This window comes from Bos javanicus, chromosome 25, assembly GCF_032452875.1.
Source record: "Bos javanicus breed banteng chromosome 25, ARS-OSU_banteng_1.0, whole genome shotgun sequence".
Taxonomy (NCBI): Eukaryota; Metazoa; Chordata; class Mammalia; order Artiodactyla; family Bovidae; genus Bos; species Bos javanicus.
This window is the reverse complement of record NC_083892.1, coordinates 21,268,387-21,287,889: the sequence shown is the minus strand read 5'-3', so window position 1 is coordinate 21,287,889 and position 19,503 is coordinate 21,268,387. Positions and strand designations below refer to the sequence as shown.

General features: G+C 40.1%; 1 protein-coding gene across 2 annotated transcripts in view; it reads right to left on the bottom strand.

Moving 5' to 3' along the window:
* The window catches only part of DCTN5 (dynactin subunit 5), a 40,970-nt gene extending 21,510 nt beyond the window's left edge, over positions 1 to 19,460 (bottom strand). Inside the window, exons 1-3 of one of the 2 annotated variants that reach the window (XM_061401443.1) lie at positions 19,280 to 19,460; positions 18,419 to 18,487; positions 2,489 to 2,607 (exon numbers count right to left, since the gene is read on the bottom strand). In XM_061401443.1, coding sequence (XP_061257427.1) covers positions 2,489 to 2,607; positions 18,419 to 18,487; positions 19,280 to 19,327 — 236 coding nt within the window. In that variant the 5' untranslated portion in view covers positions 19,328 to 19,460. The remainder of the gene's footprint in view (positions 1 to 2,488; positions 2,608 to 18,418; positions 18,488 to 19,279) is intronic. The other variant, XM_061401442.1, reaches the window with a different exon arrangement.
* Positions 19,461 to 19,503: the final 43 nt, after the last annotated feature.

Below are 19,503 nucleotides of genomic sequence, written 5' to 3'. Positions count from 1 at the left end.
CTAGGAACTGGGGAATACAATGGTGAGCAAAAGGGACTTGATCCTGCCCATGAGGAGATTACAATCAGGAGAAGAGAGATTAAATAAATGATTAAATAAGTAATTAGTTACAACTGTGATAAGGGCTACAGAGGAAAAATAACACATCATGAGGGCATGACAAAAAGAGTTTATTCAGACTGGAGGTTTGGTAAAAGCTTAATTGAAAATGACATTTAAGCCAAGACTTAAGGAGTTAGTAGGGTTTCTCTAGACTTGTGACATGATTCGCATTCTCCAGGACTCCTCAAATGTAACTGACAGTGGTCTGTGATCATACTTCCAAGAAATTTCAGTTCTTGGATGTAAAATATTGGGACTAGAACTAATACAAAGCAGCTGGATACTCACTGGCTCTTTCCAGTCCTGTGTTCTATTTTGTTAGAAATATTTTATCAGAGATGATACCTGTCTTCCACACACCTATAACTTAGTTAAATCTTCCTTAGTTTATTTGCATTTTTAGTCTAGACCCCTTGGGTAACAGTGGATTCCTTAATTTTATCATAGTCTATAGCAGGCTGTCAACTCTTCAATTTTAAACTGAAAACTCTTTACTCTTCTCTGGTTCTGGTATTGAGACATACAGGGGAGGAAATCGACATTCACCTTCTATGCCTGTGTTGTATTTCTGTATTTCTCATGAGGACTACTTTTTTACTTTTTATTTTATATTGGAATATAGCCAATTAACAGTTTTGTGATAGTTTCAGGTGGACAACAAAGGGACTCCGCCATACACATACATGTATCCATTCTTCCCTTAAACTCCCCTCCCATCCAGGCTGCCACATGTGGACTATTCTTACTTATACATCCCTCCAGTCACTGAAAAGACTTCATTTTCAGTCTTCTTCCTGGACCATATCCAGCCCAATAATGCCTTTATCAGGAGGTGGAGTCAACAATTCCAGCAGAGCATCAGTTACTGTATGAAATCATGAAAAGGTTTTCTGGCTCCCCCTCAAGCACCTTCTGAACTAATGAGCAAAAGTTTTCATTCGAATTTCGTATGATATACAATGACTCCCTGCTCCAATTCTTGTATGTAATGAAATCCTCGAGTCCAGCATCACTACAAGAAATGCAGACGACTCCTGCATGATATATATCCGAGTATTATTGTCTGAATCAACTGCCCTCTTCTGTTCCTCCCTAGCCATGCCCATACCCCAGGGTCAGCAGTACCCTAGGACATAGTGGCTATCCTGTTGCAGCGTTATATGCTATAGTAGCTGTTTAGTCAGTAATTTCTACCATAAGGTGGTGGTGATTGCTGTTGCTTGAACTGAGGTGTAGCTCATTTTATATAAGTTTCAGGCATACAACATAGTATTTCACAATTCTGGAGGTTTATAAAATATTATCTATATTCCCTGTGCTGTATAATATATCCTTGTTGCTTATTTATTTTATATGCAGTAGTCTGTACTTAATCCCCATCCCCTATCTCACTCCTCACCCTCCCGCTGGTAACCACTAGATTGTTCTATACACCTGTGAATCTCTCTTTTTTGTTACATTCACTTGTTTGTTTTATTTCTAACACTAGGTTTTGAGACCCCATTTTATCCATATTTTATATGCCCAGATTATAACCTAGTGACTGGCGTAAGGAAAACACTCAATAAATGATTGTTGAATTATTGGATGGGAAGCAGATGGTGCCATGGGTAGGAGCCAGGAGAGCAAGCAGAGAGGGAGGCAAAGAGAATACTCCATATCAAGCATAGAGGGCAGTCTTCCTGCCCTGCCCACAATTTTTCTTTGACAATCCTTATTCCCACTGAGAGATCAGTCAGCCTGACTTGACCATACCCTCTGGGTCAAAGCTGTTTGTAGACTAGGGGTGGGCACCTAACTGCAAACTAAGCCAATCAGATTCACTCTAACCAAAGATTTTGTTAATAGGACAATTTAAAATCTCTGATTGGTATTTAGGCTGGAAACCTCAAAGAAGACGTGATATAATTAAAGGGCTGAGGCAGCAAAGTTGGCTCCAGGAGAAAAGTGGGAAGATACAGCAGGAAGAAAAAAGAGGGAAGAAGAAGTACAGAGAGAAGGACAGATAAGAAACTGTCTCAGTGGTAGAGTAGCAGACAGACAGAATAGTGGTCTTTATTTTGGCAAGCTGTCCAGCTCCAGGTTCCAGTCCCTTGTGAAACCTGGCCCCCTTTTTCTACCCTGAAACTCCGTCAAATACACCTGTGTCTGTTTAATCAGAAGCCCCCCCCCCCCCCGCCCCTGTTTTTGCCAGCTTAAGTGGATTGTTTCTGGCAACTAACCACCAACTAGACTAAGACAACTGCCACCAATTGTGCTCATTATGGTGTGTTCTCAGTGTTCCAAAAAGTATAGACCCGCTCCTTCTCCCATGACTCCACACATGCATTTCACCACCAGAAGCAGCATCTTGCTCAAGACTGAAACAAATGATTAAATTACATACCCTTTGCTGAATTTCTTGAATGGTGGCCTTATGACACTCCGACTTTTTACAACACAATGACGTCCAACTCTTACATTTGCCAGATCACCTCGGATAATACAGTCATTCATCACAATGGTCTATAAAACAAAGCAGCACATTTTTAAAATGTATTTTAATTGGAGGATAATTACTTTACCACAATGTGTCGCTTTCTACTGTACAACAACGTGAATCAGCTCTAAGCATACATACATTCCTTCCCTCTTGAGCCTCCCTGCCACGCTCAAAATCGTACCTCTCTAGGTCATCACGGAGCACCAAGCTGAGCTCCCTGTGTTATAGAGCAGTTTCCCGCTAGCTAGCTATTTTACAGATCGTAGTGTATGTATGTCAATGCTACTCTTCCAATTTATCTCACCCTCTCCTTCCCCCATGTCTACAAGTCTGTTCTCTACATCTGTGTCTCTATGCCTACCCTGCAAATAGACTCATCAGTACCATTTTTCTAAAGTCTATATATATGCATTAATATATGCTATTTGTTTTTTTCTTTCTGACTTACTTCACTCTGTATGACAGAATCTAGGTACATCCATCTCACTACAATTGACTCAATTTTGCTCCTTTTTATAGCTGAGTAGTATTCCATTATATAAATATATACCACAACTTCTTTATCCATTCATCTGTTGATGGACATCCAGGTTGCTTCCATGTCCTGGCTATTGTAAACAGTGCTACAATGAAAACTGGGATACATGTGTCTTTTTAAATTATGGTTTTCTCAAGGTATATGCCCAAGTGGATTGCTGGGTCATATGACAGTTTTATTCCTAGCTTTTAAAGGAACTTCCATGTTATTCTCCATAGTGGCTGTATCATTTTATTTTCCCACCAACAGTGCAAGAGGGATTACTTTTTCCCACATCCTTTCCAACATTTATTATTTGTAGATTTTTGGATGATGGCCATTCTGACTGGTGTGAGGTGATACTTCAGTGTTGTTTTGATTTGCAGTTCTCTAATAATGAATGGTTTGCTTGGAGACAAACAGAGATCATTCTGTCGTTTTTGAGACTGCCTCCAAGTACTGCATTTCAGACTCTTTTGTTGACTATGAGGGGATAATCCATTTCTTCTGAGGGGTTCTTGCCCACAGTAGTAGATACAATGGTCATCTGAATTAAATTCACCAATTCCTATTCATTTTAGTTCAGTGATTCCTAAAATGTCAGTGTTCACTCGCCATCTCCCGCTTGACCAATTTATCTTGATTCATGGACCCAACATTCCAAGTTCCTATGCAATATTGTTCTTTACAGCACTGGACTTCACTTTCAGTACCAGGCCCATCCACATCTTAGCGCTGTTTCCACTTTGACCCAGCCCCTTCATTCTTTATAGAGCTGTTCCTCAGCTCTTCCCTAGTAGCACACTGGACATCTGCCAACCTGGGGAGCTCATCTTCTGGTGTCATATCTTTTTGCCTTTTCATTGTGTTTACATCCAGCATTACAGTAATCCAAGTCTATGCCCCAATCACTATGCCAAAGAAGCTGAAGTTGAACAGTTCTATAAAGATCTACAACATCTTCTAGAACTAACACCAAAATCATGTCCTATTCATTATAGAGGACTGGAATGCAAAAGTAGGAAACCAAGAGATACCTGGATTAACAGGCTTTGGCTTTGTAATACAAAATGAAGCAGGGCAATGGTTAACAGAGTTTTGCCAAGAGAAGGCACTGCTCATAGCAAACACCCTCTTTCAACAACACAAGCGACGACTCTACACATGGACATCACCAGATGATGGTCAGTACCGAAGTCAGACTGATTATATTCTTTGCAGCTGAAGTTGCAAGCCGGAGAAGCTCTGTACAGTCAGCAAAAACAAGACCTGGAGCTTTCTGTGGCTTGGATCATCAGCTCCTTACTACAAAATTCAGGCTCAAGTTGAAGAAAATAGGGAAAACCACTAGGCCATTCAGGTATGACCTTTATCAAATTCCTTATGATTATGCAGTGGAGGTGATGAATAGATTCAAAGGATTAGATCTCGTAAACAGAGTACCTGAAGAACTATGGATGGAGGTTTGTAACACTGTACATGAGGTGGTGACCAAAACCATCCCCAAGAAAAAGAAATGCAAGAAGGCAAAGTGGTTGTCTGAGGAGGTCTTACAAATAGCTGAGAAAAGAAGAGAGGCAAAAGGCAAAGGAGAAAAGGAAAAATATACCCAACTGAAGGCAGAGTTCCAGAGAATAGCAAGGAGAGATGAGAAAGCTTTCTTAAGCAAACAGTGCAAAGAAATAGAGGAAAATGATAGAATGGCAAAGACTAGAGATTGCTTCAAGAAAACTGGAGATAACAATGGAACATTTCCTGGAAAGATGGGCACAATAAACAACAGAAATGGCAAAGACCTAACAAAAGCAGAAGAGATTAAGAACAGGGGGCAAGAATACACAGAAGAACTGTACAAAAAAGGCCTTAGTGACCTGGATAATCATGATAGTGCGGTCACTCACCTAGAGCCAACATCCTGGAGTGTAAAGTCAAGTGGGCCTTAGGAAGCATTAACTACCAACAAAGCTAGTGGAGGTGATGGAATTCCAGTTGAGCTATTTAAAATTCTAAAAGATGATGCTGTCAAAGTACTGCACTCAATATGTTAACAAATTTGGAAAATTCAGCAGTGGCCACAGGACTGGAAAAGGTCTGTTTTCATTCCAATATCAAAGAAAGGCAAAGCCAAAGAAAGTTCCAATTATCATACAATTGCATTCATTTTCACATGTCAGCAAGATTAGGCTCAAAATCCTTCAAGCTAAGCTTCAGCAGTATGCGAACCGAGAACTTCGAGATGTACAAGCTGGATTTAGAAAACACAGAAGAACCAGAGATCAAATTTTCAACATCCGTGGCTCATAGAAAAAGCAAGGGAATTCCAAAGAGCATCTACTTCTGCTTTATTGACTACACTAAAGCCTTTGACTATGTGGATCACAAGCAACTCGAAAATTCTTCAAGAGATGGGAATACCAGACCACTTTACCTGCCTCCTGAGAAACCTGCATATAGGTCAAGAAGCAATAGTTGGATCCAGACATGGAACAACAGACTGGTTCCAAAGTCGGAAAGGAGTACGTCAAGGCTGTATACTGTCACCCTGCTTATTTAACTTATATGCAAAGTACATCATGAGAAATGCCAGGCTGGATTACTCACAAGCTGGAATCAAGATTGCTGAGAGTTAAATTAACAACCTCAGATATGCAGTTGATACCCCTTTAATGGTAAAAAACAAAGAGAAACTAAAGCACCTCTTGATGAAGGTGAAAGAGGAGTGCAAAAGCTGGCTTAAAACTCAACATTTAAAAAAAGAAGATCATAGCATCCAGTCCCATCACTTCATGGCAAATAGATGGGGGGAAAAGTGGCTTGGGCTCCAAAATTACTGTGGACAGTGAAACTAAAAGACACTTGCTCCTTGGAAGAAAATCTATGACAAACTAGACAGTGTATTAAAAAGCAGAGACATCACTTTGCCGACAAGATCTGTATAGTCAAAGCTATGGTTTTTCCAGTAGTCATCTATGGATATGAGAGTTGGACCATAAAGAAGGCTGAGCACCAAAGAACTGATGTTTTTCAACTGTGATGTTACAGAAGACTCTTGAGATTCAACTGGACAGCAAGAAGATCAAATCAGTCAATCCTAAAGGAAATAAATTCTGAGTATTTGTTGGAAGGACTGATACTGAAGCCCCAGTACTTTGGCCACTTGAAGCGAACAGCAGACTCATTAGAAAAGACCTTGATGCTGGGAAGGATTGACAGCAAGAGGAGGAGGAGGCAACAGAGGATGAGATAGTTGGATGGCATCACTAACTCAATGGACATATGTTTGAGCAAACTGAGGGATAGAGTGACGGCCAAAGAAGCCTGGCATGCTGCAGTTCATGGGGTTGCAAAGAACTAGATACAACTTAGTGACTGAATAACAATACTGAGTGATGTTGAGCATCTTTCCTTCTGTTTGTTGGCCATCTTTGTGTCTTCTTTGCAGGAATGTCTGTTTAGGTCTTCCGCCCCATTTTTTGATTGGGTTGTTTTTCTGATAGTGAGCTGCACGAGCTGGTTGTATATTTTGGAAATAAATCTTTTGTCAGTTGCTTTGGTTGCAATTATTTTCTCCCATTCTGAGGGTTGTCTTTTTATCTTGTTTACAGTTTCCTTTGCTGTGCAGAAGCTGTTAAGTTTAATTAGGTCTCATCTGCTTATTTTTGTTTTTATTTCCATTGCTCTAGGAGTGGGGGGTCAAAGAGGAAACAAAGCATATTTTACATAGCCTAAAACATAACAAAAGAGTAGGAAACAAGACACTGAGAGTTATGCTATACTCCACTGAATCACATGTTCTGTCAAAAGGGAAAACTTTTTAAGGTGAAGAGAATTGCCTTCATAATGTTGATTAAAGTTTTTCCAAGATGTTCCCAGTACCTCACAAGCTTTGCCCTTATAATTCCATGAATAGGATTCAATGGATGGACAAACATTTGTTGAGAATACCTGCAGCAGACCTGGCCTATGCACCTTCTCAGATGCACTCATTCCACCTGCCCTCCTGCCTTGGCTGCTTGCTCAGGGAAACTCACAGCTGCCCCCACCTTTGTCTAATCTCCTAACACTACTCACTGCCTCCAGCTTCATGTTCTCAGGGTGAATCCACTGACGTTCTTTTTCCTTTCCCAATTTCTGGACTCAGATTAAATGCTTCACTTCAGGATGTGACACATGGCTTCCCTAGACATTGCCAGGAGGGACTGAATAACATAATTAATTAATTATGGGGGATTATTAATTTCTCCCAGAAATTGGGGGGAATTAATGCCCCATATTTGGTAAAGAGTAGGCATTCTTGAAGTGTCTGTTGAATAAATAAGGTTAAAAAGTGCATGAGAGGCTTCCCTGGTGGTCCAGTGGTTAAGAATCCACCTTGAAGTACAAAGGACACCAGTTCATTCTCTGGTCCAGAAAGATCCCACATGCTGCAGAGCAACTAAGCCCATGTGACACAACTACTGAGCCAGCAGCACTCTAGAGTCCACAAGCCACAACTACTGAGCCCACATGCCTAGAGCCTGTGCTCCACAACTGGAGAAGCCACTGAAACGAGAAGCCCACGTACCACAACCAGAAAGTAGTCCCCGCTCGTTACAACTAGAGAAAGCCCACATCAGCAGTGAAGACTCACCATAACCAAAAAATAAAATAAATAAGAAAAAAATCTAAAAAGAGTGCATGTGGCTGGGGTTGCAACTGAGAAAGTAAGCAAGGACCAGATCATGAGGAATTACATATGCTGATTATAGAAGTTTACACTTCTTTTCCATAGAGGATATAAGGAATCAATGAAAGATTTTAAGCAAAGGATTAACACAACTGAATCTTCATTTTAGAAATATTACTCAGGAAGCAGAGCCAACTCATTGGAAAAGACCCTGATGCTGGGAAAGACTGAAGGCAAAGGGAGAAGAGGGCAGGCAAGGATGAGATGGTTGGATAGCAGCACCGATTCAATGGACATAAACTTGGATGAACTCTGGGAGATGCTTAGGGATAGAGAGGCCTGGAGTGCTGCAGTCCATGGGGTCGCAAAGAGTCAGACATGACTTAGCAACTGAACAACAACAACAAAATTACACTTGCAATTTGCTTCAAAATATTCCACTCTGAAACTGGTTTGAATTTGGCACGTGAGTACAGAGACAAAAGAAGAACGCCAGAATACCGCTAACTGTAGAAGCCGGTGAATAAACACATACGGCCTCATTCTGCGTTTTCTCTACTGTCCCAAAGTTCAAAATAACACTGCTCGTCTATACAAAGTAATGAGGGAGTTCCTTGGTGGTAGTAGTTAGGATTCCAGGTTTTCTTTGCCGTGGCCTATCCTACAAGCCATACGGCGCAGCAAAAAAAAAAAAAAAGTTAAAAAATAACCAACTATTGGGTTGGCCAATAAGTTCATTTGGGTTTTCCCACAGGATGTAACAGAAGAACCCAAATGAACTTGTTGGCCAACCCAATACTAATCCTTGAATATATCCAATGACATGGATAAATCTCAAAAACATTATGCCGAGTGAAAGAAGCCTGACTCCCAAAATAGTACATGATTCCAATTATAGGAAACTCTAGAAAATGAAAAACTAATCTATATTAGTTTTACACAGGTTACCCAGGTGGCTTGACTGCAGAGAGGCAGAAGAATTAGAGTGATGGGAATATTTTATATCATGACTGTGGTACTAGTTGCTGAGATGTCCACATCAGCCAAAACTCATCCAACTGCATATTTAAAATGGGTACATTTTATTGTACATAATACACCTAAATAAAAATTATTTTTAATATTCCATTATAAAATATTTAAAAAGAAAAAAAAGAGATTCTATATGACTTGGTCATTGTTCAGATGTTGGACAAGAAAAAGAGAATCTAGGATGAGGTGAGCAATTCTGGGATTTGATGATAAATTCAATTTTGAAATGTGGAGTTTGAGGGTCCTATGGGATGACCAACAGGCAGCTGTGAATAAAGGTCTGGGGCCCAAGATAGAGGGTCAGGGTAGAGAGGTAGATGGAAATACCTCAAATATATGTGAATTTAGATAAATCACTGGCCAGAACACCAGGCTCTGAGAAGATACTAAAAATGAAATGCACTCACACCTGAAAGAGCTAACCAATCTGACCTGCATATGTTCAGCCTATAAAACCCCTATCTGTAAAAAGAAACTTTCACATCTGCTGCTGATTGTAAAGTATTACACTTCCTCTTGGTTTTTGTTTCTTTTTGGCTGAGCCTCACAGCTTGTGGGATATTAGTTCCCTGATCAGATACTGCACCCTGGCCCCAGTAGTGAAAATGCTGAGTCCTAACCACTGGTCCCTTCTTCACGGATCACTGCCTTGTCATGGTGAAGGGGCTTGTGTAACCCAATGAAGCTATGAGCCATGCCATGTAGGGCCCCCCAAGACAGAAGGGTCATAGTGGAGAGTTCTGACAAAATGTGATCCATTGGAGGGAATGGCAAACCACTCCAGTATACTTCCTGTTTATATCTCATGAACTGTCTAAAAAGACAAAAAGATGTAACACTGAAAGATGAGTCCCCCACATTGGAAGGTGTCCAATTTGCTACTGGGAAAGAGTGGAAGACAACTACCAGAAATAATGAAGCCGCTGGGCCAAAGCAGAAACAATGCTCAGTTGTGGATGTGTCTGGTGATGAAAGCAAAATCCAATGTTGCATAGGAACCTGGAACATTAGGCCCATGAATCAAGGTAAACTGGACACGGTCAGGCAGGAGATGATAAGAATAAACATCGACATCTTAGGAATCACTGAACTAAAATGGACTGGAAAGGGTGAATTTAATTCAGATGACTATTATATCTACTACTGTGGACAAGAATCCCTTAGAAAAAATGGAGTAGTCTTCATAATCAACAAGAGTCCAAAATGCAGTACTTGGATACAACCTCAAAAATGACAGAATGATCTCGGTTCATTTCCAAGGCAAGTCATTCAACATCACAGTAATTCAAATCTATGCCCCTACCACCAATGCCGAAGAACCTTAAGGTAATCAGTTCTAAATCCCATGGACGGAGGAGCCTGGTAGGCTGCAGTCTATGAGGTCGCTAAGAGTCAGACACGACTAAGCAACTTCACTTTCACTTTTCACTTTCATGCACTGGAGAAGGAAATGGCAACCCACTCCAGTGTTCTTGCCTGGAGAATCCCAGGGACAGCGGAGCCTGATGGGCTGCCGTCTATGGGGTCACACACAGTCGGACACGACTGAAGTGACTTAGCATAGCATGAAGACCTCCTAGAACTAACATCAAAAAAAAGATGTTCTATTCATCAATGGGGATTGGGATGCAAAAGTAGGAAGTCAAGAGATACCCAGAGTAACAGACAAGTTTGGCTTTGGAATACAGAATGAAGCAGGGCAAAGGCTAACTGAATTCTGCTAAGAGAATGCACTGGTTACAGGAAGCACCCTTATCCAACAATACAAGAGATGACTTTACACATGGATATCACCAAATGGTCAATGTCAAAATCAAACTGATTACGTTTTTTTGTAGCCAAAGATGGAGAAGCTATATAAAGTCAGCAAAAACAAGACCTAGAGCTGACTGTGGCTCAGATCATCAGCTTCTCACAGCAAAATTCAGGCTTAAACTAAAGAGAGTGGGGAAAACCACTAGGCCAGCCAGGTATGACTTACATCAAATCCCCTATGAATATGCAGTGGAGGTGACAAACAGATTCAAGGGATTAGATCTAGGAAACAGTGTGCCTGAAGGACTATGGACAAAGGTCCATAATATTGCACAGGATGCAGCAAACAAAACCATCCCAAAGGAAAAAAAGCAAGAAGGCAAAGAGGTTATCTGAGGAGGCTTTACAAATAGCTGAAGAAAGAAGTGAAAGTACATCCAATTAAACACAGAGTTCCAAAGAATAACAAGGAGAGACAAGAAGGCCTTCTTCAATGAACAGTGCATAAAAATAAGAGGAAAACAACTGAAGGGGAAAGACTAGTGATCTCCTCAGGAAAATCAGAAATATCAAGGGACTATTTTGTCCAAAGACAGGCACAATAAAGGACAGAAATGGTAGAAACCTAGTAAACGCTGAAGAGATCAAGAACAGATGGAAAGAATACATGGAAGAACTGTACAAAAAAGATCTTAATGAACCTGATAACTACCATGATGTGCTCAGTCACCCAGAGCCAGATATTCTAGAATGTGAAGTCAAGCGGGCGCAATGGCACCCCACTCCAGTACTGTTGCCTGGAAAATCCCATGGATGGAGGAGCCTGGTAGGCTGCAGTCCATGGGGTCGCACAGAGTCGGACATGACTGAAGCGACGCAGCAGCAGCAGCAGCTGTTAATAAAACTGTGGATGCGATGGAATTCCAGTAGAGCTATTCAAAACCCTAAAGGATGATGATAGCAAAGTGTTGCACTCAGTTCAGTTCAGTCGCTCAGTCGTGTCCGACTCTTTGCGACCCCATGAACTGCAGCACACCAGGCCTCCCTGTCCATCACCAACTCCCGGAGTCCACCCAAACCCATGTCCATCAAGTCGGTGATGCCATCCAACCATCTCATCCTCTGTCGTCCCCTTCTCCTCCTGCCCTCAATCCTTCCCAGAATCAGGGTCTTTTCAAATGAGTCAGCTCTTTGCATCAGGTGGCCAAAGTATTGGAGTTTCAGCTTCAGCATCAGTCCTTTCAATGAACACCCAGGACTGATCTCTTTTAGGATGGACTGGTTGTATCTCCTTGCAGTCCAAGGGACTCTCAAGAGTCTTCTCCAACACCACAGTTCAAAAGCATCAATTCTTCGGCACTCAGCTTTCTTTATAGTCCAACTCTTACATCCATACATGACCACTGGAAAAACCATTGCCTTGACTAGACGGATCTTTGTTGACAAAGTAATGTCTCTGCTTTTCAATATGCCATCTAGGTTGGTCATAACTTTCCTTCCAAGTGTTGCACTCAATATGTCAGCAAATCTGGAAGACCCAGCAATGGCCACAGGACTGGAAAAGGTCAATCCTCATCCCAATTCCCAAAAAGGGTAGTACTAAAGAATGTTCTAACCATCGGACAATTGCACTCATCTCCCACGATAGTAAGGTCATACTTAAAACTGTGCCTGCTAGGCTTCAGCATCATGTGAACCAAGAACTTCCAGATGTTCAAACTGGGTTTAGAAAAGGCAGAGGAGCCAGAGATCAAATTGCCAACATTCACTGAATCATTGAGAAAGCAAGGGAATTCCAGAAAAACATCTACCTCTGTTTCATTAACTATGCTAAAGCCTTTAACTATGCAAATCATAACAAACTGTGGAAAGCATGGGAATACCAGACCATCTTATTAGTCTCATGAAAAACCTATATGCAGATCAAGAAGCAATAGTTAGAACCCAATAAGGAACAAGTGGTTGGTTCAGGATTGAGAAATAAGTATGACAGGGCTGTCTGCTACCACCCTGTTTCTTTAACCTATACGCTGAACACATCATGAGAAATACTGGGTTGGATGAATAACAATCTAGAAATAAGACTGCTGAGAGAAATATCAACAACCTCAGACATGTGGATGATACCACTCTAATGGCAGAAAGTGAGGAGGCTAAAGAGCCTCTTGATGAGCGTGAAGGAGGAAAGTGAAAGAGCTGGCTTAAAGCTAAATATTAAAAAAAACTAAGACCATGGCATCTGGCCCCATTCAGATCAGATCAGATCAGATCAGTCGCTCAGTCGTGTCCGACTCTTTGCGACCCCATTACTGCCTGACAAATAGAAGGTGCAAAGGTGAAAGTAGTGACAGATTTCCTCTTCTTGGGCTCCCAAATCACTGAGGATGGTGACTGAAATCAGAAGACGACTGCTTGTCAGCAGGAAAGCTATGACAAACCTAGACAGTGTGTTGAAAAGCAGAGACATTACTCTGCCGACAAAGGTCCGTATAGTTAAGGCTATGGTCTTTTGCAGTGGTCACGTATGGATGTGACAGCCAGACAGTAAAGAAGGCAGAGCACCAAAGAACTGATGTCTTTGAATTGTGGTGCTGGAGAAGACTCCTGAGAGTCCCTTGGATAGCAAAGAGACCAAACTGGTCAATCTTAAGGGAAATCAACCCTAAATACTCATGGGAAGGACTGATGCCGAAGCTAAAGCAGTATTTTGGCCACCTGATGCGAACAGCTGACTCACTGGAGTCTCTGATGCTGGGAAAGATTGAGGGCAGGAGAAGAGGGTGTCAGAGGATGAGATGGCTGGATGGCATCACTGATGCAATGGTCATGAACTTGGGCAAACTTCAGGAGATGGTGAGGGACGGGGATCTGGCGTGCTACAGTCTATGGGGTCGCAAAGAGTCAAACACAATGGGGCAACTGAACAACCACCACCACCACCACTCCTCTGCTAGAGAATTCCTCTCTTGGTTTTAAAAGCTATCTTCTTTAAAAAAAAAAAAAAAGCTATCTTCTTCAACCTTAGAGAGATGTCTATTTCTAGTACATAATTCTTTCATCTAAGATTTTTAATTTACTTCAATCATTGTTTTCTGCTTGTGTTTCCATCTACAATCAGAGAAAATTACTTCTTTTTCTTTTAGAAGAAAGCAGAGTATCAAGAGTTCTGAGTATCTGGTAATGGCCGTTACTGTTTCATTGTGTTTTAAATAAAGACAACAATCTTAATTTGGAAATAAAGAAAATCCATATAAGTCCCTCAGTCAGCCTAAATTACATTCGCACTGAAGAAGCAAACACAAAAAACATAAGAAGGAAATGATATCACAGATGGTCAAAGAGATTGAGCAAGAGGAATTCAAATTCTGGTTCCTATCTCAGAAGAACGGAGCTAAAGAGAAGTCAGATGAAAAATAGGGGCAAAAGGGTGTTAAAATGAAAGGAAGTGCCTTAAAAGACCTTAAAGGGAGAAAAACAGTGCTAAAGCAGAGTTCACTGAACTCAACAAGGACAAGGCAGAGGTGGCAAGCTGGAGATCTAAGGTTGCATCTAGAAACCATTTTGTTTAGCCCTTTAGTCATTTTTATCATTTAAACTAGAGGCTATTTAAATAGTAGGGTATTTTACATTTTTTTTAAAATCCAGACTTCCAGTGTGGGACAGTTAGAAGCTCTGGAAGTATATGTCTGCATTCCCATGTAGCAACAACAATCCACTTGAGCTTAGCTAGGTCCTGCATTCTCCAATTCACCAGGACCCACCACTCTCTCTGGTTTATACTAGTCCTCTTTATTCATATAAACCCTGTTTCTCCCTGCAGGCACTGGGACACCTGATATAAGGGCTTAGGAAAACAGAAATGTCTAGGTTCTGAAAGGGACAGGGGCTGCGGAAAAACAAAACAAAACAAAAGATTGTTCATAATAACAAAACGCTGGAAACAAAATAACTATCCACCCATCAGATCAGATCAGATCAGATCAGTCACTCAGTCCTGTCTGACTCTTTGCCATCCCATGAATCGCAGCACGCCAGGCCTCCCTGTCCATCACCAACTCCCGGAGTTCACTCAAACTCATGTCCATCAAGTCGGTGATGCCATCCAGCCATCTCATCCTCTGTCGTCCCCTTCTCCTCCTGCCCCCAATCCCTCCCAGTATCAGAGTCTTTTCCAATGAGTCCACTCTTCGCATGAGGTGGCCAAAGTACTGGAGTTTCAGCTTTAGCATCATTCCTTCCAAAGAAATCCCAGGGCTGATCTCCTTCAGAATGGACTGGTTGGATCTCCTTGCAGTCCAAGGGACTCTCAAGAGTCTTCTCCAACACCACAGTTCAAAAGCATCAATTCTTTGGCGCCCAGCCTTCTTCACAGTCCAACTCTCACATCCATACATGACCACTGGAAAAACCATAGCCTTGACTAGATGAACCTTTGTTGGCAAAGTAATGTCTCTGCTTTTGAATATGCTATCTAGGTTGGTCATAACTTTCCTTCCTCAGCGATCAATGCAAAGAAATAGAGGAAAACAACAGAATGGGAAAGACTAGGGATCTCTTCAAGAAAATCAGAGATACCAAAGGAACATTTCATGCAAAGATGAGCTCGATAAAAGGACAGAAATGGTATGGACCTAACAGAAGCAGAAGATATTAAGAAGAATACACAGAAGAACTGTACAAAATTGTACAAAAAAGATCTTCACGACCCAGATAATCACGATGGTGTGATCACTGACCTAGAGCCAGACATCCTGGAATGTGAAGTCAAGTGGGCCTTAGAAAGCATCCACCTATAGAAGAGGGGATAAATGGAATTGTACACAACAGTGAAAATGCATAAATCACAATGAATCTTAGAAACAGGAGTTGAGAACAATGTTACTTAGTAAGTGTAATGTCATCATTACAATAATTGAGTGTAATAATAGTAAGTCACAGAAAACCAAGTACAGCTGAACAAAATATATTATTTAGAAATACATATGTATATGGTGGGGCTTCCCAGGTGGTGGTAGTAGTAAAGAACCCAGAAGCCAATGCAGGAGACATAAGAGATGCAGGTTTGATCCCTGGGTCAGGAAGATCCCATGGAGGGATCACTCCAGTATCTTGCCTGGAGAATCCCATGGACAGAGGAGCCAGGTGTGCTACAGTCCATACTGTCACAAAGAGCTGGACACGACTAAAGTGACTTAGCACGCATACATGCATGTATATGGCAAAAAAAAAGTTTTCGAAAAATAAAGAATTTGTAAGACAAAAAATTCAGAATAGCGCTATCCTCTTGGAAGGAGGAACGAAATAAGAGAGAAACTTCAGGTTGTACTGTATGATTATGCATTGATTATGTTCCAGTTATTCAGCTGGGTGGTGGGTTCATGGTGTTGATGCAATTTTTATGCTTCATAACATATATATCATACATCAGTCTCCTGTGTGCACCAAATATTGCCAAATAAAACACCTTTCACAAAAGAAATAGAAGATCCCAGATAACCAAAACAATCTTGAAAGGAAGACTCATCTTTCCTGATTATAAAATTTTCTACAAGGCTACAGTAATGATTAAGTACAGATGATTTCCTGTAAGGATGACTAGACCATTCAATGGGGAAAGAACAATCTCTTCAACAAATGGTGCTGGGACAAGTAAATTTCCACACAGTAAGAATTAATTAAATAGGATCCAATTTCACATTATATGCAAAAATTAATTAAGTTTAATTTAAACAAAAAATTAGCTTAAAATGAATCGAGACCATTTCAATAAGTGTTAAAATCACAAACTCTTAGAAGAAATCACAGGAGTAAATCTTCGTGATCTTGGGTTTGGTAAGGATTTTTAGATATATGACATCAAAAACTTAAGCAACAAAAGAAAAAAATAGATAAACTGGACTTCATCAAAATTAAAAACTCCTGTGCATCAAAGAACATTATCAAGAAAGTAAACACAATCTATAGAATGGTAGAAAATATTTGCAATCATATATCTGATAAAGATTTAATACGGACAACATATAAAGAAATACAACTCAATAACAAAAAGGCAACACAGTTTTAAAATGGTCAAAGGACTGAATAGACTTCTGCCCTCAGATGTGCAAATGGCCAATCAGATGAAAGATGCACATCATCATTAGACAACAGGGAAATGCAAATCACACTACTGTATACAAAAGATAACTAATAAGAACCTACTATACAGCACAGGGAACTCTATTCAGTGCTCTGTAATGACCTATACAGGAACGGAGTCTAGAAGAAAATGGATATATGTATACATATGGCTGATTCACTTTGATGTACAGCATAAATTAATACAACATTGTAAATCAACGATACACCGATAAAAAATGAACTTTAAAAAAACACAATGAAATACCTTTCATACTCACATCCAAGAAAAAGAGAAAATAACATGTTTGTGAGGATATGGAGAAATCGGTACTCTCTTGCATTGCCATGGGATTGTAAAATGGTGCAACTTGACAGTTCTTCAGAAAGCTAAAAAATGGAACTACCATATGACCCAGCCACCTCACCTCTAGGTATATACAAAAATAATTGAAAATAGCAACTCAAATAGATCTTTGCATGCCAATGTTCATGGCAGCATTACTCACAAAAACAGAATGGTAGAAACAATCCAAACGTTCATCAACAGATGAATAGATAAGATGTACATAGACACAATGGAGTATTATTCAGTCATCAAAAAAATAAAATTCTTATACATGGATGTGTCTTTAAAATATAGTACTAAATGCGATAAGCCAGTCCAAAGAGTGACAAGTATTATATAATTCCACTTAAATGACATATCTAGAATAGGCACATTCATAGAGACAGAAAGTGGATTGAGGTTACCAGGGCCTGGGAGAAGGGAATCGGAGCTGTTCCTTACAGAGTTTTTGTTTGGGTGATGAAAAAAGTCTAGAAATAGATATAGTGGTGATGACTGCACAACACTGTGGAGTTTTAAGTATATGATTACATTAATTACAAATTAATTTTGTATTAATTTGTCATTAATTACATTAATGTCATACAAATGTCAATGAATCATACACTTAAAACTCCACATACTTGCTAATGAGTCAGATGGAGTTAATTCAATTTTCTAATTTGGTGCAGAAACAGTGCATCTATAATTATTAATTATATTTAACTACCAAACTATATTTCCATTAAATCTCATGGTATAGAGACAGTAATAGAGACAGTAATTGTGTCTGTACTGAAAATATCTGTGATCTTTTGACTATAGTGAAATTATTTTACCTCTAGAAGTTAGAGATTTAATATTTCAAGGAAAATTGAGTGTTCCTAATGGCAGGAAGAAACTATGGACTTCAGTTTTTGTCAAGCTCAAATATACCTTGATATTTTCTCTGGTTCTTAAGTGTTCTAAGCCTTTCACATTCCATTTTTCAAAAGGATTTCATATTTCAGTTATCTTTCCTAATTCTCAAATTAAGAGTTTTGATTAATAATGAACCATTAATTAGTAAACAGATAATTATATCAGTATCACTTTAGTTTTTACAATAAAATTTATGTTTTGTGTCCTGTAATGTAGAACACACTACAATACTATATAATAATTTCAGTTCTGGGTGATGAAAAAAAAGCCATTGTATTTTATTCCTGAAATAACAGGAAAAAGGCTTTCTGCTGCGTCCATTTACTGAATCTTTTTTTGTATCCAATAAATCCAAGTTGGAGAATTCTTTTTAAAACAGAATTTTAGAGTGTACATCAATAAATAGGAGACATGGCAACATTTCATCTGCCTTGCTGATTTGATAATGAGTGGAAAGAAAGCAGAAATATGCATCTTGGGGCTGACTCTGTCCCTTACCTTGCCATTAAGAACAATGTTCTGACTTCCACACAACACAGACTGGCGACTAACTTTGTTCCCAGATGCCTGAAAGAAAACAGAGGTGAGCAAAATCAGTGGATTCTAGGCTACAAATTTCCACCAAGAAAGCTCATATTGCAGAGAACAGGACTTGAGATGGGTGAAGTCTGCAATGGAATGAGTCCAGAATATCAAAAATGCAAGGATGAATCAGGAAACTAGGGATTCAAGGAACAGATCCAGAAGTTGTATGTGGTACATACATAGGCTAGCAGCAGCAGACATGAATTGAGTCTCATTTCTATACTTCAGTTTTACAGACCTAAAACCAGGATAATGACTTTACCAATATCAGAGTTGTGAGAATTCAATGAAAAGATAAGAGTAATGCTGATTGAGCACTAAACCCATTTCGAGCAATTTACATACATCATGTATTGACTATTAAAAAAAAAAAAACGAATAAAAAAAAACACACAAAAAACAAAAACAAAAAACGAATAACAGTCCTCAGCACATAGTAATAAATCACCACATATTAGTTTAACAAAAAAAAATTTTTTTTTTTTTTTTTACAAGGCCTGAAGCCCAGAGCTGTAATCAGTATCAGAATGAATGAGACTTGTCCTGCTTTCTGGAAGGCATTTTATCTCTACGAGGAAATCAGGAGTAGATTAAAATTAAAAAAAGCCTAAACTGACCATGCAAGGAATAAATAACAAAACCAGACTATACGTGAACTCTCATTAGGTAATCTCGGACTAACGCCGAAAGAACCAGGGGTGGGGCAGAGACAGGATGGAGGCCTCAGAGAACGCAGGCTTGGAGAGGGGAGGGCAGATGTCTGGACACGCGCACCGTTTCGATGTACTCGGACTTGTTGTAGAGCAGCTCGCCCAACTCCATGACCACCAACTTCTAAGCCCAGCTCTGGCTCCTGTCAAAGTCCGTCCGCCGGTCTTTCTGACTGGAACTCAGGCAATTTCCGGCGGCTTCACCACTTCCGCTTTGGGAGGCCGGGGTTATCATCCATAGTTCGGTTCTCCGCTAGGCGGCCTCACTCCACTGCTCTGCCGTCTCCG